At 32.7% G+C, this 26021-nt stretch overlaps 2 protein-coding genes across 4 annotated transcripts; one reads left to right on the top strand and one right to left on the bottom strand.

The window, feature by feature from the left end:
- Positions 1-1566: 1566 nt before the first annotated feature.
- Positions 1567-25149, top strand: LOC111502829 (8-oxo-dGDP phosphatase NUDT18). 2 transcript variants are annotated; one of them, XM_023156995.2, is made up of 5 exons: positions 1567-1722; positions 1808-2116; positions 3965-4249; positions 24210-24486; positions 24641-25149. In XM_023156995.2, exons 2-5 carry the CDS (start codon positions 1857-1859, stop codon positions 24830-24832), a joined length of 1014 nt encoding a protein of 337 aa, XP_023012763.2. In that variant the 5' UTR covers positions 1567-1722; positions 1808-1856; the 3' UTR covers positions 24833-25149. The 2 variants fall into 2 exon arrangements, with proteins under 2 accessions (XP_023012763.2, XP_023012762.2); XM_023156994.2 differs by having other exon boundaries at positions 1582-1747.
- On the bottom strand, positions 5098-16815 carry CycJ (Cyclin J). Of its 2 annotated transcripts, XM_023156996.2 has the most exons (6): positions 16657-16815; positions 15736-15843; positions 10748-10919; positions 6342-6617; positions 5401-5563; positions 5098-5344 (listed from the first exon to the last, which is right to left on the bottom strand). In XM_023156996.2, exons 1-6 carry the CDS (start codon positions 16690-16692, stop codon positions 5296-5298), a joined length of 804 nt encoding a protein of 267 aa, XP_023012764.1. In that variant the 5' UTR covers positions 16693-16815; the 3' UTR covers positions 5098-5295. The 2 variants fall into 2 exon arrangements, with proteins under 2 accessions (XP_023012764.1, XP_023012765.1); XM_023156997.2 differs by lacking the exon at positions 15736-15843 and having other exon boundaries at positions 16657-16799.
- Positions 25150-26021: the final 872 nt, after the last annotated feature.

Below are 26021 nucleotides of genomic sequence, written 5' to 3' on the forward strand. Positions count from 1 at the left end.
AGATCATCATCCAGATACATCTACCGGACATATTGAAACTAAGCCAGATGATAAAACAGAAACAAAGTGGTTTCTTGTGCTTCCCGTGAGTGAAATTCATCAGTTCCTTTATAGTCATGAGGGACTAATGGAAACATTACTCTCAGGAATTCACAATTGAATAACTCAAAACAGAAAAAAACCCAAAACCTAATCTATGTTTGATATTCAGTTATTTCAATCAACTGTCTACAGCTGTCATCATTTCCAGTTGTAAAATATAAACATGAGTTATGTGGTCACCTTAGACAAGTGGTCACGGTCATAGTCAGTGATGTTTTTCGGGAACGAAAAATTGTGCCAATACAAAAATGAAAATTGTACTAAATTACGTTTAATTGTACTGCACTATGTAATATCATGGAACATCATAATAATATAAGTGTATATAATATAAGAAAGCAAAATTGTACTGAAATGACGAAAGAGGTACTGCCGTACTGCATTTAGTTCGATTGTACTAGATTCAGTACAATTGTACTGCACGTAACATCACTGGTCATAGTAGTTACCAAAGTGTTGCCAACTAGTAGAACTATAAAGTCACTACACATGAATCAAAATTCCGCCACACTGCTTCATATTCCGCTACGCTTGTATATCTGACGCAATCAGTAGGCTCATGCGCCCTATCCAAAATTGAATACCACAGAACTTACAGTTTGTAGTTTGTGTACCGTTCAGATACCACCAAATTGCTGTCATTAATGTAAGTAATCAGGATCATGATAATTTTCAACCACGCAACTCAGTAGATTAGTAGAATTTTCTAAGTTTACAGCAGTTAATTTTTGGAAGTTGTCGTCTCGACCAAATATTTCTTAGCTTGAAAAAATTATTTTGAAAAGTAAAAATAAAAATCAATTTGTTCACGTACGTATAGTCACACTGAGCTCTTGAACGATCATTCGCGACAGGACTAATCCATCCTTTCAAGTTGGAATCAGACAAACAATGTTAATAAAAAGTTTGTTTTCGAGACTTTTTGTATTTTTTGAACATATTCCATTCCCGTCAATTTCAACTGCGATACCTCTTTCGCTCGAGTCATAATCTGATGAACTATCTTCTATTTCTACTGTAATTTGTTCCATATAAGTTATAATACTCGAGACAGTCGAGCTTTTAGTTTCAAGGTATTGGAAGTTATACGGTTTATGATATGAATTAAAATATTCAAAAATATTCTAGTCATTCTTCTTGTAATGGCCTCACTACTAAGACTATTACGTATTAGCTGTCAGCTTCGAGTGCTGACTGCGGATAGCCTTAGTTGCTGAGGCCATTGTATTGAAAAGAAGAAGAAGAGTGCTGTCCACTGCCTCTTCTTCTTTCATATTTTTTTCAATATTGATTATACAAAATTCCGCTATTTTATGTTCAAATCCGCTATGCCACTACCTGTCGAATAAATTCCACTACTGTAGCGGAATTCCGCTACGGTTGGCAACTCTGCAAAGTAGTTACTTTCACTATTATACTATTCTGGATCCACAGAACACATAATTATGTGTTGTATGTGTTTTTAATCACTGGATATGTATGCAACATACAATACTCAAAACTCATTTCACTTTCAAATTACTGTTTTTAATTAAAATTCTTGGGTGGGTATAGGCAAGGTGTACTATGAATGGAATGTTACTTCCCATATTTGCAGAAATAGAATGAGGCCTTTCAGCGGTAAATAATTTAAATTCGAAAAGATGTAAGCAGTTTCTGTGATATCTATCTTACAGTTAACATTTCCTTTTCCTTATTATTACAGGTTTCAGTTCTGGAGTTCAGCATAATTAAAGTCAACTGAAAAGTAAGAAATGCCGGATTCAGTAGAGGAAAACTTACAGAGGGTTTTAAAGGGTTTGCCTTTGGATGCCGATGAAGCAGAAATATGTGATTTCACCTTAGAAGAACAGAATGAAGCACTGGAATCACAAGGAATACAACCCAGTGTGGACCCAAAATATAAACCAATTTTATGTGAAACAGTTATGTACATTGTAGCTTGTGTTATATTGAATGAGCATGATGAGGTTTTAATGATGCAAGAAGCAAAAAAGTCCTGTTCTGGCAAATGGTAAGAAACTTGAATGGAATGAATGTATTCACCAATGTATCAATGTACCTACACAGGGCAAGTCAAATTATATAAAATACCGAGTCCCTAAATACAACAAATATATCAACTATTGAAAAAACATTTATTTATGATACTCCTTTCTTTGCTTCATATTTGGGAACTTGCCATAAGCTTTATTTTCATCTGATTCAGAATATAATACTGATCAATTGTTCTTGTTCAAATTGATTTGAATTATTTTTCTATATTTATTACTTTTGTGTCCCAAAAATTAATATTGGTTGTTAAAGTGATTTTTTTATAATTTTGTGAATCACTCTGAATAGAAATAAAAAATGATTACTAATTAGTTACAATTCACTTACACTTTACACTTAGCGCAAGTCTCAAGAACTTTGATGTAGCCTCCTCCAATATATTTATACTACCATTTCCCCAAGTCTTTAGATATCATTTAATCAAAGCTATTTTGATGCTATTGTTTTTGTATAAAGGTACACAGTTTCTACTGACTTGTTAGGTATTTCAGAAGCATTCCCTAGGAATTTCTGCCATTTTTAGCATATATTGAAGTATTATTGTTTTCTTGCTTTTTGTTATCAAATTATATACTTCATTTGTGTATTTCAATCATGATAGTTAATTATAGTTTATTTCACTTGTTTTTATACGAGTATCTGTTAGTTATATACGAGGGTTGTCTTTTATATTTCGGGATTAGAGAACAAAAACAAATATTAATCATCGAAAATCACTTTGCTTTTCAAAATATTCATTCGGTGGTAAGTCAGGACCATACGGCGGATGACTCATCAAATCGATGTTTTGTGTGCTCAAAAATGCAGTTGTTTGAGCTGATGTGTGAGAGCTCGCATTCTCGTCTTCGGCGGTTGGTTTTCCTGATTTCTTGGAAAACAAGTGACAAACAAATGGTTTTGTATCACTCAGAATTGACTGTTCTGCATTGTTCTAGTGGTACGGTTGCGAAATATCCAGTTTTTTTGAAAAAACAGGCGACCATTTGCTTGTAAGTGCTTCGTGCGTGAACAACTTTTGTTGGATTTGGCTCATCTTGAAACACACATACAGTCGACTGCTGTTTACTTTCGGGCTCATACTAAATCCACGATTCATCACCTGTCACGATGCTATAGACATGTTTCGAAGCACCGCGATCGTATTTTTTGAGCATTTCCTTCAACCAATCGACACGAGCCTTTTTTTGAGCGATTGACAAATTGTGTGGTATCCAACTCAAACACATTTTTTTGACAGTCAAATGTTTATGCAATATTGAATGTATGCTGCTCCAACTGATGCCTCAATCTCACAATAGGTCACATGACGATCTTACACCAACTGATTTTGGACGACCTTCACGAAATTGGTCTTGGAGTGAACGACGACCACAATTGAATTCACCATACCATCGATAAACACTGGTCCTTGATGGAGCTTCATCGCCAAAAATTGAATTAAGGTCATCCATGCACTGTTGCTGAGTTAATCCACGTCAAAAGTTGTAAAAAATAATCGCATGAAAATTTTCACGATTTAATTCCATTTTTGGGCCGAGAGATGAATCTTTTAAGTTACTGTTAACAACACAAATAGCGCGCGTATGTCAAAATGTTCTGAATACGTATAAGCTCAAAAATGTCCAACTTTACGATAGAGCTGTCAGTTGCCAGATTGCAACACTGGGGTTACCAAATCCAGAAACATAAAAGGCAACCCTCGTAGTTTATATTTTATAGTGCTTATCAGTCTCAGAACAAGTGTTAACTCACTTAGCGAGTATTTCATCCACATTTATATATATATTTATTTTAACATGTTCAAAAGGTATTTACCTGCTGGGCATATGGAAAAAGGAGAAAACATAACAACAGCATGTGAACGCGAAGTACTAGAAGAGACTGGTATGAAGATTGAGTGTACAACTTTACTGATGGTGGAAACAGCAAGAGGAAACTGGATGAGGTTTGTTCTAACTGGAAAAGTAGTTGGAGGCAACTTGAAAACTCCAGCAGAAGCTGATAAGGAGTCACTACAAGCTAAATGGGTTAAGAACGTGAATGAATTAGATCTTCGAGCCAGTGATATAACTCACCTGATTGACAGAGCCAGGTAAGAATATATTTTATAATGAAAGTGGATCAAAAATAATCTACTACTTAGTGTAGTGAATCCTACTATAACTATAAGGATTGTACAAATACTATATTTCTTTCTCTTACCAGATTTTCATGCAGTTCAAATTTTTCAATCTCTATCTTCTTACCCTTTTCTTCACTTGGACTTACCGACTACATTTCTCTGTCATTCATCATTGATATGTAGGTGTGTCTTTTTGTACTGATATTCATGTATTGCAAAAGATAATTCAATATAGTTACTCAACAATTCTTTTTGACAGACTTTCACTTTCAACTTTTTGATCATTATAAAGTCAGACACTTTCACAGGAAAAATAAATTGATAGATAGATATAAAGATATTTGTGCTTCTAATCACGAAAATTTCACACTTGTCAAGAATGTGGTTGAATAGTAAAACACACCTAGTAACAAGTTATGATCAAATCATCTAAATGAAGATAATCAACTGTTTTGGTATCCTGGCATGACTAGCGGTATGGATTGTAACCTAAGGACGACTCTGTCTGTTGTTCTAAATGTAGATTAGGTTACAGATTTGGTTGGTTTCATTAAAAATACTACTGCTTGTAATACATTGGGCTATCCTGATGAATTAGTGCAATGGCTTGCTAGCGGGTTATTGAACATTCCTCCTGCCTTATGGGATGCATTATTGCAATGTGATCTCTAGACATGATTGGGCCCTAAAAAAGATTGGGTGCAAAGGTGGGAGCAATTAAGAGACGAGAAAGTGGAAAGTGTGCAGTTATTTTAATATTTTGGAAATATTTACTGAAATGTACTGAATAATATTTGATTTCCATCAAAATAACTGTATTAACAAAAAAAGAATCATCCAGATTTATTTTATGCAATAAACCATTAACAATATGTTTTATTATTATAATATATGAAAGTGAATGATTTTCTTGTGGTTATACAAATAAAAATTTGAAAACTCAATGAATCAGAAACCATAATCTCAGAATGAATTTAAAATAAAAAATGAATTCATGTTGATCGTCTTTTCCCATCTTACATTATATTTTCGATTTTGCATTTTTGACAGTGAACAAAAGCATGCCTGGAAAATTTAACGGTTATTTGCGGTTTACTTTCTGATTTTCTCAAAAAACTTACTTTGTTTTTAGCACAAATGTAGGTGCCTGCACATCTTCCATTTTATAATCTGTCAAATTTTGTAGCTCCTCTGTCCAACCGCTCAATCCCATATCCATTCTGCTTGCAGCAATAATAGCAGCAGCCAATTTTGATGGGGGATAACATTGCATATAATGAACATCTAAAAAATCCACATATAGTTGAAATTGTTTTCACAAATTTAACAAGATTATATATTAGACTCGCTACTACAAAGAAAATTATTGTTTCGGTGTATGTTGTTTTCTGGAAATGATTCAGATGTTCCAGTTTGCAACTGTATTTGTAATTTTTTCCTTAAATATTCGGACTGAAGTTCAATCAATTGGATAAGGCTGGCCTAGTTGATTTTCATTTGTCAGGTCACAGATCTGAACTTATAACCATTGAGAGGTTTACAAAACCGCAACACGTGTTTTGCTATACAATAGCTGTATAAAAACATCTTAGAAAACTATTGTATAGTGAAACACATGTTGCGGTTTTGTAAACTGTCCAGTAAAAATCTCTCACATTAAAGTGTTACTTGAAAACATTATGGATTTTCATCAAGTACCAGCAAATTCTATCACAAATGAAACGTAAAGTTGGACAGGTTTTTGAATCATGAGGGTTGAATTCGTGTAGGATTTTGAACAATATATATTTTGAGTTTGTGTTTGAAACTGTAAGTTGTTATTGACCCTCCGAGTTCTACTGTCTCTAACTGATAGAAGTGGAAAACTTATGATAGTAATCCGTGATACTTAATCCGTTATTATGGATTTTCCAGTTTGAAAAAAGTATGCCTTCTGATAAGACATATTCAATTGAGAAATATCTTTTGCATAACAAAATTGCGCTCTTACGTTTTGGATCTGAAAATTGAATAATGGAAGAGTGAAAGAGTGAAAAAGCATAAGCAGATTGAGTATACTTACTCTCAATGATCTGATCTAAATAGTCAGTAATGCAGTCATGCAGATTGAAAAAAAGGGTCCTGATATTTTTATTATCTTCTATGTCATCCAATGATATTACTGATTGCATGTAGTAATATATATAATGAGCAGCTGTCGGAAACATTATATACCAATGGAAGAACTGCAGCATAACTATTTCCAAATTCTTGTACTCCTTGATTGGATAACGGTTGTTAATGGCTGCATTGAGCTCAGAAATTTTTGGGATTGTCACATTGTTTTCCTCAAATTTTGCTTCATGAAAAAAGAAATAAGTGTTAGTTACAATCTGTCTCGCTTATCAGTAGTACTACCGTTTTTTTCAAAATTTTGTTTATATATTTTAACCATCCCTCTGTGGTTTCAACTTAGATCACAACTATGATAAAATCGTAGTTGTGATCTAATAGGAAAATATTTTTTATAAGATTCAATTTCACATATAATAAGGGGGCATACTTGAAGACTGGCTGTAAATCAAATTGTCTAAAAGAACATTTCGTTTAGGCCAGTTTCAACTCACCTACACTATATGTTAATGTACTAACACCTATCAGAAAACAACTAGTCTCCTGGCTAATACCACGAAGGGCGTTGGATTATATCCGACAGGTGTCAGTGCAGGATTCTTCAAAGAAGTAATTCCTGCATATGCTGTTGGTGATACAACTGCCGGAATCGATTTTTAATTATTAGAAGTTGATGATTTCCCATAATTAAAAGTCGAATTCCTTTCAGAGTGTCAAACCTTCAACTAGGCAAACGACAAACAACATATTTGTCATCGCCCCTTCTGCCTGTGAACGAGGTAATCATCCTCATATCTGAATCGCCCAATCCTCGTATAAGGAAAAATCTGTTGTTTTCTGATAGGTATAAACACCTACAGTGTAGACTGGCCTGAGCGAATTGTTCTTTCAGATAATTTCATTCAATATCAGTTAGTTCGAAATTGTGTTAATTTTTTTTTAATCTATATAGATAAATATTTGTTAAATCAGACTTATCTTGAATTGAAAATATGATGCCATTTGAAAATGGCATCAGGATTTGGATTCTGTTTGGCACAACTTTATATCATGAATTAACATATGGATACATTTCATCCTGATAAGTGATGTCTTAATGAATGTTATCAATTCGTAATCATACTCGCTGAGCCGCTTCCCTAGGTACCAGCCAAAATTTCATATATCCTAAGCGGATCTGGTTTCTTAGAAAATTTCAGAGCAACAGGGTGTCAGTCAATATAAAAAGTATAGATTTTGTATGTTCACTATAGGTGTACGAATTTTGTATTTGTTCAATATACCAATGTGTTATTTGAGTGTTTATGGAATTATTTTACATGTTTTCCACTGTTTCGCTTTAGAAAAGAAGGCTAACTAACAGGACATAATATATAAATCTACTGGAGTAGGTGAACCTGAATTAGAAAGTGTGATTGAACTCTAAAAGGGTAGGCCGGAGTTGAAACAGAACCAAAGCCATTAGATTCAGTGGAAGCAACCAAATTCGGAAAGAAAATATAAATTATACATTGGACAGCATCTTACTCGATTGAAACGGAAGTAAATAGCAGACGTTTTTAGAACAAGTCATAAATACATATATACAGGGTGTCCCATATAAAATTCGATAAGACAAATATCTGGAAAATGAAAGAGAATATCAATATTTCGTTGATGCAGTTGATTTTGATGTTAAAGGGTTATCTTATTCACGTAGATATCCAGCACTAGGCATCATCCGTTAGGGCGTCGCGACACCGACGCCAATTTTTTTAAATTGTAACCCAGATTTTTCAATTTGTTTTTGGATTTTGCAACAAATTCTGAATCTAACCATACAGCAAGCTTGTAGTTTCCCTTGAATACTGATGAAAAAAAAAGTCAATTTTATTGCAAAATAAATGCAATAACGTATTTATCGATCTGTCAGAAAACCTGTCAGGTTTGACGAAAGTGTATGCAGAATCCAAAAACGAATTGAAAAATCTGAGTTACCATTTTTTTAAATTGGCGTCGATGTCGCGACGTCCTAACGGATATTTGCCCGTGGAGTTTTATATGGGACACCCTGTATATATGGATGAAACTTGTATATCTTCGAAAGGCATTGTATTCCATTATATGGGAAGGGAAATATAACATTTACTAATCTTGACTCATTTTCTATTATTTTAATTGAAGTAAAATTATATATTGGAATTAAAAACGGGGTATTGTAGTAATAGGGGAGCCCAAGCGGGGATTTCGGAATTTACTAAAGCGCTGCAGATTGATATACAGGGGGATACCTTGTACCCGGTTAAGTGCCTCCACCAAATATGAGCCCCATATATAAGGCCGCCTGTGAGGGATAAAGGATCAGATTAGTAAAAAAAAATTGATCATCAGAAATTCTCGAGCGCGTCAGATTAAAGTAGGGTGAGTTAATTACCTGCTAAAAAGTGTATATTCCAGTAATCTGACAATTTGAGAGTGACGTGAAGAAAGGGGAGGGCAGCAAAGTTGTAAAAAAATAACGTCATTTCGACATTCTCGAGCGTAGCTAATTTTTTTTCATTTCGAAGAAAATAATTCAAGGATAACGAAAAATATGTAATCTGACTATTTCCGCTAGCCGAATTAACAAAAATTCGTCGATGAAGTTGAATGCGTGCAGCTGTGTGATACCTATATTTCCCTCATCGAGTTTCTATTCCTCTATTCTCTGTTCACTTTTTCTCTATCTATTAGTCTCTCACTCCGTCCCCACTCTGAATTCTGTTGCCATGACGCCATCACAGAGACTCGTTCGTGATGAAGATGATGATTAATTAATCAATTAATTGATGGATGTAGCCGTTACTACGTGGTAGCAAATCATAATAAAGAAAAGAGAAATCAAACTTTCTATGTTTTTTACCACTTTTATTTGTAACTAACGTTACTCTGCAGTTTCGTCCTACAAGGACATTTTCAAACTTATACAATATACAAGTTTGAAAATGTCCTTATAGGACGAAACTGCAGTAACGTTAGTTACAAATGAAAGTAGTAAAAACATAGAAAGTTTCATTTCTCTTGATTATAAATAATTAAAATTTTTTGAGCATTTTTTTTTATTTTCTCATAAATACAAAAATTCTACTTAAAAAACATACACTTATTTATTTGCATGCTGTTTCATGAGCTTTTCAATTAATTAAGTTCAATGAATTAAAAAAAATATATTGTTTTTGTCAGATTAAGCGAATCCCTCTAGATAATCGTCAGATTATGAGACAGCACGTCTAAAACATAAAGATGAACCATATATATCTCAATCGACGCGCTCGAGTATTTCAAAATGGCGAATTTTTTTGCACATTATAATAATGGCCGCGAGTTTGCGTCAGATCGAAATCGTCAGATTATTGAATGAGAGCTTTTTTTTTGTTGCACTTAACACCACCTTAGAAAATCTGACGCGCTCGATTAAATTTTTTTTCTTTTCACTTTTAACCCTTACATACAACCACCCACATCATGCAAACGATCAGAATAACATACCAACATTATTAAAAATACGTAGGACATATGATGCTATCAATATCTGACGCGCTCGCGTATGTCCATGCAACAGTATTTTTTTACATATTTAAAAAGATATAGCCGCTTCCCCCACAGATGAAAAGGTATATATTATATAACATTTTTTTCTTCTCATCATGTAAGCTTTGCAACCTAATATGTCTCAATGACGCTCCAGTAAATCCCCATTTTGCATCGTGGGCTCCCCTGCTATAGTATGCATTCTACCTACCTGTATTTAACGATCTACCTGTTCATTGTAACTACATATTCACCGTATTAAAATTAAATTATGACGGTTACAAAATGGCAGTTTGGTGGATATTTGAACTTTATTACTTGATTCGCGAATTTCTAAGGTAAATGAGGCTCCCAAACTCCAGATCTGAGATGTTATCGGAGTTTCCTTCTTTAGGTTCTACAAGAGCAATGCAATCGTGTTTCAGCCTACTAAACTGGCGAGTTGAAACTTAGATCACAAAGGCTTTCATTTTGGGCTCTGTTGAGAGCTGCAGAGAAAGACAGAGTACGAATTCCATTTGGCTGTCGATGTCAAATCGAACTGCCTTGAAAAACCTTGTTTATCTTTCATTTTTGTGCACTAAGTTTTCTGTTGATATCATAAATGGTGTCTTTTGTAAGAGGAGATGTCATCACCAGTTCCTACTTAGGCTTGTCCTTTAAGAACGGTCAAGTCTAACATTCCATTGTGGTTCTGCATAGTACCACTAATGAGACCTATGGTGGGTCTTCTATTAGATCAAGAATGCTTTGTTTTGTGCTCTGGTTTCAAATATTCAGTGTAGTTGTAGACTAATCTAGTCTTACCTGCTATGAGTAAACAGACATTAGTGACAAGTAATACACGTTCAGGTATTATTGAATGGTTATCCATGAAGATATCCAGTAGATAAACAGCTAGATGCAAACAACAGTGTGTCAAATTTCTCTCTATACAAATCCTTTTGAGGTATTCCACAAGATGTCCCCGATAGGTGAACTGAAAAAAGTGTTGTTGAGATAGGATTTCAAGATAGAATATTCTGTAAAAGATTTAAAGTTAATTATGCATTAAATATTGTTGATACATTATATTTACAAATCATAATACTATATTTGTGACTGTGTCATGATTAGATATTTTGACAAGACAATTCAGAGTGGCATTGGTTTTTATGGATTCTGAAAAATGTGAAAATCATGCAAGAGTTCAACTAGTGCTTTGAATATTATTTTTTCATATTTTTGCATTTCCTTCTATCAGTCAGTTTCTGGTTTGTCAATTGGAGGAGCTTCTAGGTATAGATATATGAAAAGCTAAAATCTGTAAAAGATACACTTCTCTAAATTTAATTCAAATAAATACATGTATGTACCAAAAAAGTAGTGATAAACCATCAAAAATAACTACTTCATTACCTGTTTGTCAAGACAAATGTCAGTAAATATTCAATTAGTTCCAAAATCAAATCTTTGGCACTTTCCATAGAAATTGAGTTGAAGAAAAAATGCATTTCTTTTAGAAATGACTTTATTTTAATATTGAGATTGTCTTCATATGATTCTATACAAAATAACTGAAAAGTTATTCACCTTACATTCAACAATGAGTGTTGAGTTGGGTAGAAATATCTTTTTATATCTTTTTCTTCGTAAATTCATATTCATATCTTGTATGTGATACTTTCATTTTGTCAATTCTCTTGTAATGAGTTTTGGTTTGAAAAAAAATATAAGTTTTCAATGATTCTAAACATCTACTATAAGAATATGAATTGAATGGATTTCGTTGATTAACTAATGTCCATCTTTATCATCATTAGATTAGCAATAACTGATGTTCTACTAACAAACTAGAAAGCTAGTTATGATTTTCACTTCAAAAGACTTTCATTGTAATTTTCCATACTAGTCATTCGATTTTGATTTCAATAGTTAATTTGGAGTTACTTTTCCATGGATATGTTTCATTGAATTTATCATTGGAGCTAAAAAACCCAAAATGAAAATTGCGTCAATCAAATCTCGATAGTGATTACCCTTTGTTGTAGATTTTTTTCGGTGAATCGAGATGATTCAGCATTTTCTTTGCTGCATCGTTCCACTTTTGTTAGCAAAATATTCATCTTTCTGGATCGAAATACTCCTATAATGAGAAATTTCGGAGTTATCGATATACATTTTTTTTAATTAATGACTCCAGAATACACATCCAAAGTCGCGTCAGTTTGTTAATCTCCACTTATTGAATGAAAATAAACTATTAAGGACTATTAGACGCTAGAGACAGTGACTAACCTGCAGCCGACTGGTTTTTTATCCTAGAGAACAACCTCTAATAAAAGGCCTAGTAATTTTTTTATAAAAATTGAAAACAAAATCTATCATAAAACTATAGAATTATTCCAATCAGTAAATTAGACACTCTCCAAATATTTTACTGGCCGTTATGCACTTACCCTGTTTTAACAAGGCAGCTGCGTTAGTCAGATTTGAAATGCCTTTTTGATTATAATGGTAATCATTTTGAAGGTCGAGGAGAAAAACAACTGTACAGATTGGGCCAAGAAAAACTCCCGTTTTCAAACTAGATAAATAAAAACTGATGGCTGTTTCTGAGGGTCAAATTTTATGACAAACTCAATGGTGAAAACCGCATATCGATATCTATCGTCGTTTCTGAGTTACAGCATGTTTTTAAAAATGTGCATTTTCAAAAGGTTGCTGTAACTTTTTTCCTGTAAAAAATTTTTGGTTTCTATGAAAACATTTCCAAATCACTTTTTTACATAGAATTCAATGGTGTAAAAACTTCAATGGTGTAAAAAACAAATGAGATATCAATAGTTATTGATGGAAAACTAATTTTTTATTGAGACACCATGTATATTGCTGCTTATTTCAATAGATCTGAAAATTAACTTTCCAAAAATATAGCACACTTGATGTTTTGCTAGAGTCATTTTTAAAATACAAAGTTTGTAGGTTTTTTCATGTAGACTTTGAAACGTACACATTTTCGGTGATGAGGCATATTTTGGCATGAAAGTTTGGACAAATCTGATTAGAAAACTAGCTAAACAACGTAACCATAACAAGTTTTTATTACAGTGTAAGCAAAAAAATATTTTACTAACGCATATTTCTACTATTTTTAAATGTATACAATCCTTATTACTAGAGAACTCTCGTTTCGTAAATATCTACCACAAGGCTTTACTAAATTTTCAGAAAAAAATTTGAATATAGAAATGAGGTGTTCCCATTGGAAAGTGAAAAGACTTGAATTTCATCTGATTGAAACGAAAGATTCTGTTTCAAAAATTGTATCATCCTCAACTTTTCAGGCATATGATACCAACCAAAATCAACTTTATAACACATTATATAATAGAACATAAATACTCCCAAAATTAAATTTAAAAATTTACTTGAAAAACAACAAATTACTACTCCTTTCCATGTTAATAAAAAATGGCGAATTAATTGTTCGAATTGTGAAACACCAAATAATGTTCAATATCTATTGAGTATGGGTGTTACCCAACCAACCTTTTTTCTATATACCTTTGAGATGTGAGAGTGCAATTATAAATGAACGGTCTGACAATTCTACTTCTGAAAACACACACACCAAATCCAAATATTCCGTGACTTTTCTGCTCCACAATAAAATGAGGATTTTCTTGTACCCAAGTATAAGAATTGTAGCGGCTGAACATGCCGGCACTGCTCACATAAGGTTTGTCTGTCCAAATACAATTCAACGAAAAATCATGCACTTGGTTTCATATAATGTTGTCCTTTTCTTTTCAAATTGACCAACGTAGATTAGGTTATGTCACAATCTTGCAAACATGCCTCTAAAAGTTTGTCTTCTCTCTGGATACCTCTCGTGATACAAATTGCCTGCTGCTTCTGCTTTTTTCTCAGTTTGTATAAAGAATGTAGCACTCTTGCATTATTCAAAAGAAAGTTGAAGAGTCATCTATTGAGTGAATGAACTAGTCTTTATATAATATAAATTTTGACCGTATAAACTTTTTTTTGTATTGTATATTTGTATTTTGTTTGTATTTTATATTGATTAACAACTGTGATATTTTAAGTAGATGTTGTATATTTATTGTAGTACTCATACTTTGAAATTTTATTCCTGAGTTTAGTTGACTAACACATTGTGGTGTCGTATTTGATTATAGATTTATTGTATTAGCAGTTTCATTGCTAAAATAAAGGATTTATATAAAACAGACTATCATATCCCATCTTTCATAATTCTCATACTCCATTCCGAATGTGTTTGAAAATTGAACAAAAACCACTGATTAAAGAGCGTCTTTACTGCTCAAATCAAAACTTGACAGCTACCAGTAAATAATTGCATTCTGTTTTATCGCCGCAAACCTAAAAGCTCTGTATTTCAAAGAGATAACTAGCAAAACATCAAGTGTGCTACATTTTCAGAAAGATAATTTTAAGATCTATTGAAATATGCAGGAATATAGAGGGTGTCTCATTGAGAAATAAATAATTTTCAATCAATAACTATTGAAAAAATAAGTTTTTTACACCATTGAATTCTACGTAAAAAATAGTTTTGGAAATGTTTTAATAGAAACAAGAAATTTTTGACAGAAAACATCCTGTAACGATGATAGATATCGATATGCGGTCCTCACCATTGAGTTTGTGATAAAATTTGACGTTCAGACACGACCATCAGTTTTCATCTATCTAGATTGAAAACAGGAGTTTCCTTTTGAAAGTGACCAATTTGGCTCACTCTGTACAATTGAAAATAGGGAATTCGGAGGTATCTAAAGAAAAAATAAATGTTAAACTGTTTACCCGAAGAAGCTACTGTGTTGTGAAACTCGTTTTGAGTAAAGTTAAGTTCATAGAGTGGTTTTGGAGATATAATGACGTCATGTCCCAGGACGTTTTGTGTTTTTGAATTTCAACAAATACTTGCTGAATGTTAATGGAAGTGTCAATTTACAATGATAAAAAAAGTAGTTGAAAAAATCCCGAATAGAGCATCTGAAATTGTTATTATTTTTAATTTTGACGAACACATACATACAATATTTGCCTTTGAGCCTATGAGATTTTCAGTTAGAAAATTCATTGTCATGACAGTGGTTCTAATTGTGAAAGAAGTCAATTACCTGCCTTTTAATTCAGAAGAATAAATGAACAACAACTAAATTATATTTGTCTTGCATATTTTAACTCAAACCTATTGAAGAAACATTCACAGCTGTGGTGATATTGAAAGAATACATTATTATGAAATGTAATTCATATAATATATTGAAAGCTCAATTTGTAGAAAATTCCTTAATGAACAAACAAGTTTATGTATCATTTTATAAGGTTCGGAAATGGTTGATTTCTTATATTATGTATCAATATTATGAAATAAATAATGATTTTTCTGATTATTGAGACGGTAATTTCTACAAAAAATAGTTTGAGAACATTTTGTAGAGAATTTTATGATAGACAAAAAAGTTAATTACTTAATTCGATATATCTATGACAGTTCCAGAGATATTCCACAAAATCTATGTATCTTTCAACATTTTACCCATTTGTTTAAACGCATCGAGTTTATCAACTATAACAAATTGAAATACATTTTTCTAAGGTTATTTTTCACTATTTGGAAAGAAATATTGAAGAATATGGGTATAATTCGTTTTGATTTTTCTGAAATGGACCTGTAAAAAAAGCTAGTCTCAACTGACAGGCGTACACATTTTTTTTAATTTATGTAAACTAAATTGAAATATTTATAATATATAAATTACCTGAGGGGATTGATGAAAAAATGGTATTCGGTTCTTTTCCCGTTCTCTAATAACTTCCTTGAAGTTTTCTTTGTATTCTTTTATGTCATCCCAAGCTTCTCTCTGTAACTGTTGAATATTATAAGTAATAATGTCACCGAATATGATTATGAATGAATTGTATTAAAAAAATCATACAATCGAAATTATGTGGTACAAAACACAAAAGAATATATAAGTTTCGCTCCTCAACTACTTGATCAGACAATATCGTAAATAACTTAGCTCGAAAGTTTTGATGTATATGTTGCTATTGCTGCTATCAATATATGTTTCCCTGTAAAACATTCAACATGTTGATATTTATGTTTTAATACTTGCTACTGCAAATTGAAATATGTTGCAGAACACGTTAGAATTATTTTAATCGTAATCATATCTGAAAAATTGCCCGAAGTTTCAAACCCTTCACATAAGTTATTGCAAATCTTATAAACACTTGTAGGTTCGAGAAAAAAAAAGTCTAGCTGAAGATTACTCAAAAACCATTGACTTTTAATTCTTTTTACCTACTAGATGCGTAACAATTCCCAATTTCGTAACAACTCGGAAATGATAGAATTTTATTTTTCACACAAAAACCGTAGGAGTATATTTCAAAATAAATTCGTAAAAAGCACATATTATTGGACTCGTGAACAAGTATACATATCCGAATTCATAATTGAAAAATTGAACACTGTAAATGTTTGTTCCATATGAAATGAAACGATATTTATAACTTTTGGGTGCCCGGTTATATTATTTTTGTGGAAGAAACCGTATTTAATTGACTGTCTGTAGTGATGTACAAGTCAAAACAGCCTTCAATTAACCAAATACAAAAAAATTTTATTAAATAACCCGAAAGTAACCCTCTGACAACCAAATAAATCTACTTACGTAAAATACAGAATTCTTTGTCATGAAATTCCTCATTTTGTATTAAGTTACAACACCATACACTAACATATTTTAAAAATAACAGTCAAATAAAACTCCTTTTCCAGTTGGATGTTTTCAATTTGAAGCAAGTTTTATTCATATTCAGTTCTACAAAAACAGACAAAAAGATATTTTTTGTAGTAATAAAAAAGATGCATAGTATTTTACCGGATGAACCGTGAAATATAAAAACAATTCACCACTTCGCTCTTAGGCTAGCCACACACTGGCAACTTTATTCGAGCAACTTTTCAAGCACATAGGTGATTATTTGGTTGCGGCAACCGAAAACTTCAAAACGTTATATTTTCTTCATTGCATAGCTTACCTCTACGCATCGTCCCTCGTCGTCTTACAGTAGGCGCAACGTGAAATGGCTTACTGCGTTGCATCAAGTTAATCTTATGTTAACTTTTGAACGATTCTTCCAAATTACTTAGTGTAAAATATAAAGTTTATCTTTATAAAAATACTTAAAACGGCAATTATATCAATTTTTATAAGAATCTGACAGATATTATAAAATGTGCATGGTAAAAAAAGTATCCAATTTAATTTATTTATAGCTCAGTATTTTGCATATATTGGCTACCATATAAGAGGGAGATATTAAGCTATCACTTTCTTTTATTTAGAACTATTTAAAATAAACAATCTTACAGTGCATTATCTTCATGTAACTTCAACAGTATAGGCAGCGCACGCCTTTGTAAATTTAATACGTCATGTTATTCTAGGTCTAAAAAACTGGCGGTGTAAATTTAACGGAATTAAAAAAAAATTAAACCAAAATTTGTTGCTAATTAGTTGCTATACCATTAATTTTGTTGCTCGAACCAATGGCGAAAAATCAACAACAGCCGATTCCCACCCAAACATCAGGATATTACTGCAGCTCTTCCTGTGAAGGTGCTATGAAAAATTTCCATATCAAAAATATTATGTTGGACCATTGATAAATTTGATTAATAAAAATTCATTATGATCTACTTTTCAATTCATTATGCTTGTACCTGAACAACGTTTCACTCACGGATAATGGTAAGGCTTATGTTTGAAATACATTTTTTTCTTATTGTTAGTTGCAATAAAACTTCCTTAAGTTTTCGGGAAGGGGGCATACAAAAAACATGTTTGTTTATACAGTGTGGTCCACTAAGTCTGCAATAAATGGGAAACTTTTTTATTATCGATTTTTCAAAAAATTTCATTCTTGAAAAAAGTTGGTGCATATTCCAAAACTATACCAAGTGTACCTGAAATGGCTTTATGACAAACACCATACAGGACAGGCCAAAAAATATAAAGTTCGTTCAAGAGTAAAGTACCCTTATTTCAAAAAATATAGAAATATGTTGAAGAGAAAAGTTGCTTAGAATTAAGTTATGTTCAGATACGAAGTCATGGCCTGCTATTCGATTTTTTTTCTTTTGGAAAATTTTGAATTACCCCCGTATGATACATATTTTTAATATTTTGATTTAATATGCAACGATATTTAACAGAACTCTACAATAAAACAAATACTCTTTTTAACGAGGTAAATACTTTACTAACTAAATGTTCATAGGAATAAACTGTCGTTAAAAGTATAAAATTTCTTTCATTCTGACAACAATGCCTCAACTAGAACAGATATTAAAAAACAATCCAAAATCTATCGCGGATAGCCATGAACAAAAAAACACATACGCCCTAAAACAATACTGTAGTTTGATAGTGTGGCTTCTTAAAACTTGCCTAATTAAAAATGCCTCGCCTGAAAAGGCAGAATTAGTTTTAATCTGTGGTGCTGGTTATAAAACAATGCGCGAGGCTGCAAATATTTTCAACAAGCGGCATCCAGACAAACAAAATTGCTATTCAACTGTAAGTAGAATTTTAAAGAATTTCAAACATACCGGCTCACTAGAATATAAACATAATACGGAGCGTACGAAACCTGTATGCACAGAAGAAAACCAACTTGCCGTACTTCAAGCAGTAGTAGAAAAATCCTAGAAGGTCCACCCAAGAAATTAGTGATTATATTGGCATAAAAAAAACCTTTGTGAAGCGTATTCTCAAGAAACATAATTACCATGCTCACAAACCTACATTCATTTGTACATTTCAAGAAAGAGACTATGATTTGAGATTTGATTTTTCCATGTGGATTCAGAGTGAAATAGAAAAACAACGAGATTTTCATTGATGTATTCTGTTTGGAGATGAATCTACTTTTACAACAAATGGGATTCTATCATCACAAAATTGCAGATGGTGGTCAGATGTCAACCCAAATGTTATTATTGACAACAAAAATCAATACTATCAGAAAACAAACGTTTGATGTGGTATATTAAATGATAAATTACTAGGTCCGTTTTTTTTTCGCGAGAATTTGAATGGTGACAGGCACTTGAACTTTTTGGAAACTGAAATAGGAGAGTTTTTGGATGATATGGTATTAGAAGAACGGCAAAAGTTATGGTTCCAACTTCCAACATGACGGATGTCCTGCCCATTCTACTAGAAATGTTTCTCAGTGACTGAATAGGACATTTCATAATAAATGGTTAGGACGAAATACCGATCCTCCATGGCCTCCTCGTTCTCCAGACCTTACACCTCTACATTATTTCTTATGGGGATACTTAAAACAAAAAGTATACAGAGATCGCATCTTCAATAATGTTGATGAGCTTGAAACTTCAATTCGAGTAGATGCATCGAAAGAAAATATGGACATACAGAGACGCTTCGATAATTTTTATTGTTAGCACCTGGCACCTGTTAAGTTGTTAAGTTACCTACTGTATTTTTTCTGTACTATCGCTTATTGGTTCTTTTTTGTTCATGGCTATCCGCGATAGATTTTGACAGTTCATTCATATGAACATTATATTTACTAAAGTATTTGCCTCGTTGAAAAGAGTATTTGTTTTATTCTAGAGTTCAGTTGAATATCGTTGCAACAAACATGAAGTTGACGGTCACCTAAAAAAATACAAATCCAAGTAAATTTACAAATACACTTTAATTTTATCAAAATACTCCAAAGTGATTTGATTGTGGCTAGTTCAAATACATATTAAATCAAAATAGTAAAAATATGTATCATACGGGGGTAATTCAAAATTTTTCAAAAGAAAAAAAAATCAAATAGTCGGCCATGACTTGGTATCTGAACATAACTTTTAATTCTAAGCAACTCTTCCCTTCAACATATTTCTATATTTTTTGAAATAAGGGTACTTTACTCTTGAACGAACTTTATATTTTTCGGCCTATCCTGTATGGTGTTTGTCATAAAGCAATTTCAGGTACACTTGGTATAGTTTTGGAACATGCACCAACTTTTGTCAAGAATAAAATTTTCTAAGAAATCGATAATAAGAAAGTTTCCCATTTGTTGCACACTTAGTGGACCACACTGTATATAATACTATAAATTCACAATTCACAAATGCAATATTCTCAACAGAACAAACCTCCAGAAAATCAAGAATGCAACACTTTCTTAAAAAATGTGTTCAAGACAAAAGACAGTAAGGCAGAAAAAGTACTCTAATGAACTAATAGTAGTTAGTTTCAATGTTGCAAGGGGATTTTGATGTCATCATACTACCTTTTAGTTTATAAGTCACAGGGACTTTCTAACTATCCAGAGTGGTTTTTTAAAATTACACTTAGAAAAGAGCAGTTGGTGCTTGTAGGAAATACCAAATTGGATTGGAAATTTTTGCTATGATTCAACTAGAGACAATGTCAGAATGAGCCCTTACAAAACCGTGAATGCATTGAGATACTTAGATAGGATCGCAGAAGTCTTGAGTTATCTATTCCATAGTAAGGGTTGATTATATGCTTACTTATACTCAGGTTCGTCCATATGCTTACTTATACTTAGGTTCGTCCTTTGTGCCTGACAATGCAATCGTGGGTTAGTCTAGCACCATTGAAAAGATCGCGGGTCAAAATAGCACTGTCGGGTGTTGGGATTATGGATGCTCAAAAGGCGATTTCAATTTCGATGGTTGATTCGAAGCTTGTTTATCTTGGAAAGCAGGGTTTGTGTTTTCTCTTGATCTTATGGTGTCTTGGTCCACGCTTACTAATACATAAATTAAGTAATGATCCATAAAATACCATATGATAAAAAAAATAATGCTCTTATAGGAAGGTAGGCTTTCACGGCTGGCAGTTGGTTTTCGGGTTTTGCCGTGGTCTCCTTTGGTTATAATCTCCAAACTGCAACTGCGGCAATCATCTTCAGTGGCGTGGTCGAAGTACCCTACTTGACATATCAACTGAAACTGAAGCTCTCATTTCTGCCGTGTCATTTATAGTTCTGATTTTTTGCGCACTTGCTGTGTGCCAGATCGGTAGATATGTTCTCTCTTCCTTTCTGTTGAAGTTCTCTTGGTGTTTGTATATTTATATGGCTTCTAAATACATTCTTGTTGACTAATGATTCGACGTTGCTAGCCTCTCGGTATTTTTGAAAGGGATCTTGTGTTCCCCGTCGGATAGTGCATGTTCAGCGACTGCAGACTTCTCAGTCTCTCCCAATCGGCAACTACGCTTGTGCTCGACTAGGCGGGTATAGTTCAAGTAAACGATATAGTGCAACCTACCTCCAACAGCTCCCCTTTAATAATATAGTTAGGGAGGAGTACTAATATATATATATATATATATATATATATATATATATAATATATATATATATATATATATATATATATATATATATATATATATATATATATATATAGAAACAGAAGTTAATATCGGACATAACACTCATGAAAGTGGCAAACCATAGACACGTGTTTCGGGCTTTTGGCCCATCATCAGTATGGTGCAGCCAAGTGTAAGGATGGGCATACTGATGATGGGCCAAAAGCCCGAAACACGTGTCTATGGTTTGCCACTTTCATGAGTGTTATGTCCGATATTAACTTCTGTTTCTATATCAAGACACTCAATAACTTTCATATTTGTATATATATATATATATAGATTAGTACTTTTTGATCATTCCCATATTGAATTCAATTTAAGAGACACCGGTATACAGCTATTTCAGCCTATTGGGCATCGTCAGTACCGGGCAGGCGGTCCTGGATTGAAGACAATATATATATATATTATATATATATATATTTCAATTTAAGAGCCACGGTAGACAGCTGACGATGCCCAATAGGCTGAAACAGCTATCTACCGGTGGATCTTAAATTGAAATCAATATGGGAATGATCAGAAAGTAGGTAAGTGGGAAGATAGGGATTCAAATAATCGATCGCTTCAAAAACACTTTTATAACTTTCTTCGAAAGCTTCTGATAATTCATCTTCCATATTCTCTGTTTTCCTACACTGTCTTCATTTAAATCAATAATGAATTTATATCCACCATTAATATGGTGGATATAAATTAGTGTCCAATCTCCATATAGTCTTTTTTAACTAAAATTACTTTTTTCAATCCTTTTCTGCCAGTCTTCTTCGGTAATATTGAATTATTCTTCTTTAATTAGCTCTATTACCTTCTTATGAAATTTTGTAAAATTATTTTTACACCTGATGATTTCCCCAAACCAACTCGATGGGATTGAAAACACAAAAATAGGGGGGAAGTCTCAGTATAGTGTGTCCATAGTTTTCAGTAATACTCTCAAGGGCATATACTTTTTCAAATGTTTTTCTCTGTAAAACTTCAAGTAGTTGGTTTTTGGTATAATAATCTTCAAAGTACAAATTGATATCCATTAAAAAACTTTGTATTTCATCATTCCTCGAACTTTTATTCGGTACTTTGATGAGCTGTTGCGAATGAGGAAACGTTATTAGGAACTATTACACTATTCGCATCCACATCAGGAATCAATGTATTTTCAAACTATTCCTCGAAAATATTAGTTTAATGTTCTTATGATAGTCAACATTGCAGTACTCAAGTTTTTTTTTACATAATTTCAAAGAATTAGGAATCCATCCTTTACAGTGCACAGTGATTAGTCGCGATCCTTTGTTTGCAGGCTAGTTAGGCGTACACATTCTCGAACCATCAGTCCAACCTTTCGTAACTATGTCGTGAGTGTCATACCAAGTTTCGTCCAAATAGAAAATTTGCCGTTGTTCTTGTCTATATTTAGTTACTTGTTCTAAGTATTTGTAACACAAGTCCACTATTCTTCTGCTCTCCATAACTGCGTGACGTTTGTTTATGGTTATGAATATAAATCCTAGTTTCTTTATCCAATTCTGAACAGTTTTGTCACAGCAGCTCACGTTATGGCCGGAAATATTCAATTTCTTCCTTATGACAGTCGTATACTGTTTTTTCAATGATTTTATTAGACGAACATCTAAAGGTTTTGACAATCCCGTATCACATCGCGCCTTGCGTTCATAAGGTTTGTTTTTGACTATTTTACATACAGTTGGGAAAGGAATTTCGGTCAAATCTTATGTTGCTTGTAATAGTTTGTTTCCCTCGAAACCAAACGTTGGGAAAGGAATTTCGGTCAAATCTGATGTTGCTTGTAATAGTTTGTTTCCCTCGAAACCAAACTTGAAATGTTGATTCTTATATACGTTGAAACATACTCTTTGTGTTTCAATATTCAAATGCATCCAAATCTTATTCAGTGATATTTCTTTTTCACATTGTTCACCATCGCTATTGGAATCACTACACAGGAAAAAGTCTGCGTTGTTATCACACTCGTTATTACTATTAGTAGTTGTCCAAGGACGCCACATTTGAACAGGTACAAAAAGTTTAGTAATTATAACTGCACCAATGTCGAATTTCAACACTCAAATAGCGATCAGTTACTGAACTGAACATTGACAACACGACGGCTCGCATTCTATTTAATTTAATTTTATGACTCTTCAGCCAATCATAAAACTCAGTTAGTAAAAATTATCCAATACTAAACGCCACTTCTTCAGTCCACGCGGACTAGTTGGCAGCGGATTTATTTCTTTGTATTGATTTTTTTGGCCTTTGAGGTCGCCGACACTTCAAGTATGCACAATACCGGTTACTTCGACTATACCAATGCTTCTTTTCGTCTGACCGATATAGACTTTACCGCAGTTACATGGAATCCTACAAACTTCCGCTGATTTGAGTGTATCTCTGCTGTCTTTGCTGATTTCAGATACTTCAATATTTTCTTCGTTGGTTTTTAGATGGTGTTAACTTTCTCCTTATTTAGAATTTTCCCGATTCAGTTGGTGACACTTTCTATGTATGACAGATAGACACTGCCTTGGGATTGATTTCCACTGGTGTTTCTCCTCTTCTTCCTTGGACGCGTAGAACGGATTGTGTCCTTTTTTGTAGCCGTTTGTTTGTAACACAGTTGTTAGGTGTATTATTTTGTTGTCGACGTACCTTTCTTCACATATTCTTAAACCTCTGTTATCAAATGAACATAATGAATTTCGTCGTCATACACAATCAAATCTTTATATTCTCTACTTTAGTGATTTATTATGGTATTTCAGGGTTTACTACGCAGCTAAAAAAAGCTCCGAACCAGGTTGGATTCAAGATCAGTTGCCAGCTTTGAGGGCTTACTCTAAACAGTTACTTCGATTAGTGGTAATAATTAAGAAGAAAGCTACCAATCGCGTTCATATTCTTCTGAGTGAAAGAACATCGTGGCATTTGCCAGTTTGTGAAATCCATCCAACAAAAAGTTTGCATTCGACCCTGAGAAGGTTTATGGTGGAACTTTTCGGAGCAGAGGTTCCTGCTCATAGGCCCTATGGATTACTGTCGGTGAGAATAATGCCAATTGTTAAATTAAAAATGACAAAACACAGTAATAAGTTGGACAAGTGACATCTGATTTCATTATTCCATTTTACAACTCTGTAGATTTTTTTTGAACATTATATTTTATCAAAAACTTTAATCATTATTATTATTTCAGGTTGAGTATGATCCTTCGACTGACAAAGATGGCCTTTGTCTCACTTTGTTAGTAGCTTTTAGGTCGCCCCTTGAAGAGGTTCCCATTATTGGAAAATGTGTCTGGCATGAAACCACGAAGGATTTAGGTGATCATCTACTTCAGAGGGTGGCATCTAGAAATGCTTCTTTCCCTTTGCATGTCATACGATAAAAATTGTTGCTTGTTGAATTTTCTATACATTTTTCACAATAAGTATCCAAGTTGAATCTGTGGTTAGGAAGCCTCATAAATACTATGTTTGTTATTATTTATTATTTTGAAGTGGAACAGTGATAGTAATAATAAAACTAAATCCACAGTATTATCAAGAAATTTTGTTGGTAACTATTAATAAAATGTGTTTTGGGATATACTAACTTACTTACCCTGGTCAAGGTTTGCATTCCATGTCATTTTATATGTTTGTTGGTTTTATATTACTTGTTAACTGAATTTATTTATTAAAATGAATTATATTTTTATTATTATTTTTCAATTTTTTTTAAATCCTCAATTGAAATGATTAAAAAACAGGCTGTGACATTTGATTTTTGGCAGGTGAAAATCTAGAAGCATGGATGCTGAAATGTCACCTTGACCACAAATTTTCCATCCTGCCACAAATAGGTCCTTCGAAGCAATTGAAACAGTATTAAGTATATTTCAATATTCAAAAACAAATTTTGGTTTTAATATTTCTTTTACAAATGCGAATACTGATGTCTATAACTGAAATCAAATAAGTCTGATGACTGCGTCGAATAGAAATACATTTGTACTATGAACATAAACCTTTTGAATTGAAATTAGAAAAATTCACCTTCAGCGTTCCTAGACAGTGGAATCTGGTAAATGATGATAATAATAATAATATTTATTTATCCTTTGAGACGTTAACAACGTATAGGACATGTCAGTACAACACGTTAAAATAGTATAAAGAAAATAAACATACATTAAGATAAAATATCTCAGTAGTTTTAAAGTATAAAAATGTATAAAATATAAAGAAAAAAAAACAAGATTGGTCAAAATTGGATGTACAATAAAATAATAAAATCAGGATGAAAGTCTGGACCGCAATCAGCTAAAGTCGTCCAAAAGGAATTCACTGACACTGTAATAAGCCTTAGAGAGGAGCAAATTTTTAACTTCTCTTTTAAATGACATCAAACTCATGGTTTTAAAGTGATCAGGTAGGTAATTGAATAATTTTATTCCATATATTTGGGTGACTGTTCAAATTTAGAGGATCTGTGTCTAGGAATACTTCACAATTTTCCATTTTTGGTTGAGTAACTGTGGTAAGAAGAATTTGTGTTATATTTTGTTAAATTATCGTGGATGTATAATAAGCATT

This window comes from Leptinotarsa decemlineata, unplaced genomic scaffold (genome assembly GCF_025532065.1).
Source record: "Leptinotarsa decemlineata unplaced genomic scaffold, Ldec_3_MD MMD2_tig00026328_RagTag_RagTag, whole genome shotgun sequence".
NCBI lineage: Eukaryota > Metazoa > Arthropoda > Insecta > Coleoptera > Chrysomelidae > Leptinotarsa > Leptinotarsa decemlineata.

Excerpts from the sequence above, each read along its gene's own strand:
- CycJ (XM_023156996.2), bottom strand. The coding sequence starts at position 16,692 with ATGAGGAATTTCATGACAAAGAATTCTGTATTTTAC. Across the intron at positions 6,618-10,747 it reads TGTCTGTTTACTCATAGCAG|CAAAATTTGAGGAAAACAAT; the intron begins GTAAGACTAGAT and ends TTTTTCATGAAG. Across the intron at positions 5,564-6,341 it reads TTTAGATCAGATCATTGAGA|ATGTTCATTATATGCAATGT; the intron begins GTAAGTATACTC and ends TGGATTTTTTAG.
- LOC111502829 (XM_023156995.2), top strand. The coding sequence starts at position 1,857 with ATGCCGGATTCAGTAGAGGAAAACTTACAGAGGGTTTTAAAGGGTTTG. Across the intron at positions 4,250-24,209 it reads CACCTGATTGACAGAGCCAG|GGTTTACTACGCAGCTAAAA; the intron begins GTAAGAATATAT and ends ATGGTATTTCAG. Across the intron at positions 24,487-24,640 it reads GGCCCTATGGATTACTGTCG|GTTGAGTATGATCCTTCGAC; the intron begins GTGAGAATAATG and ends TTATTATTTCAG.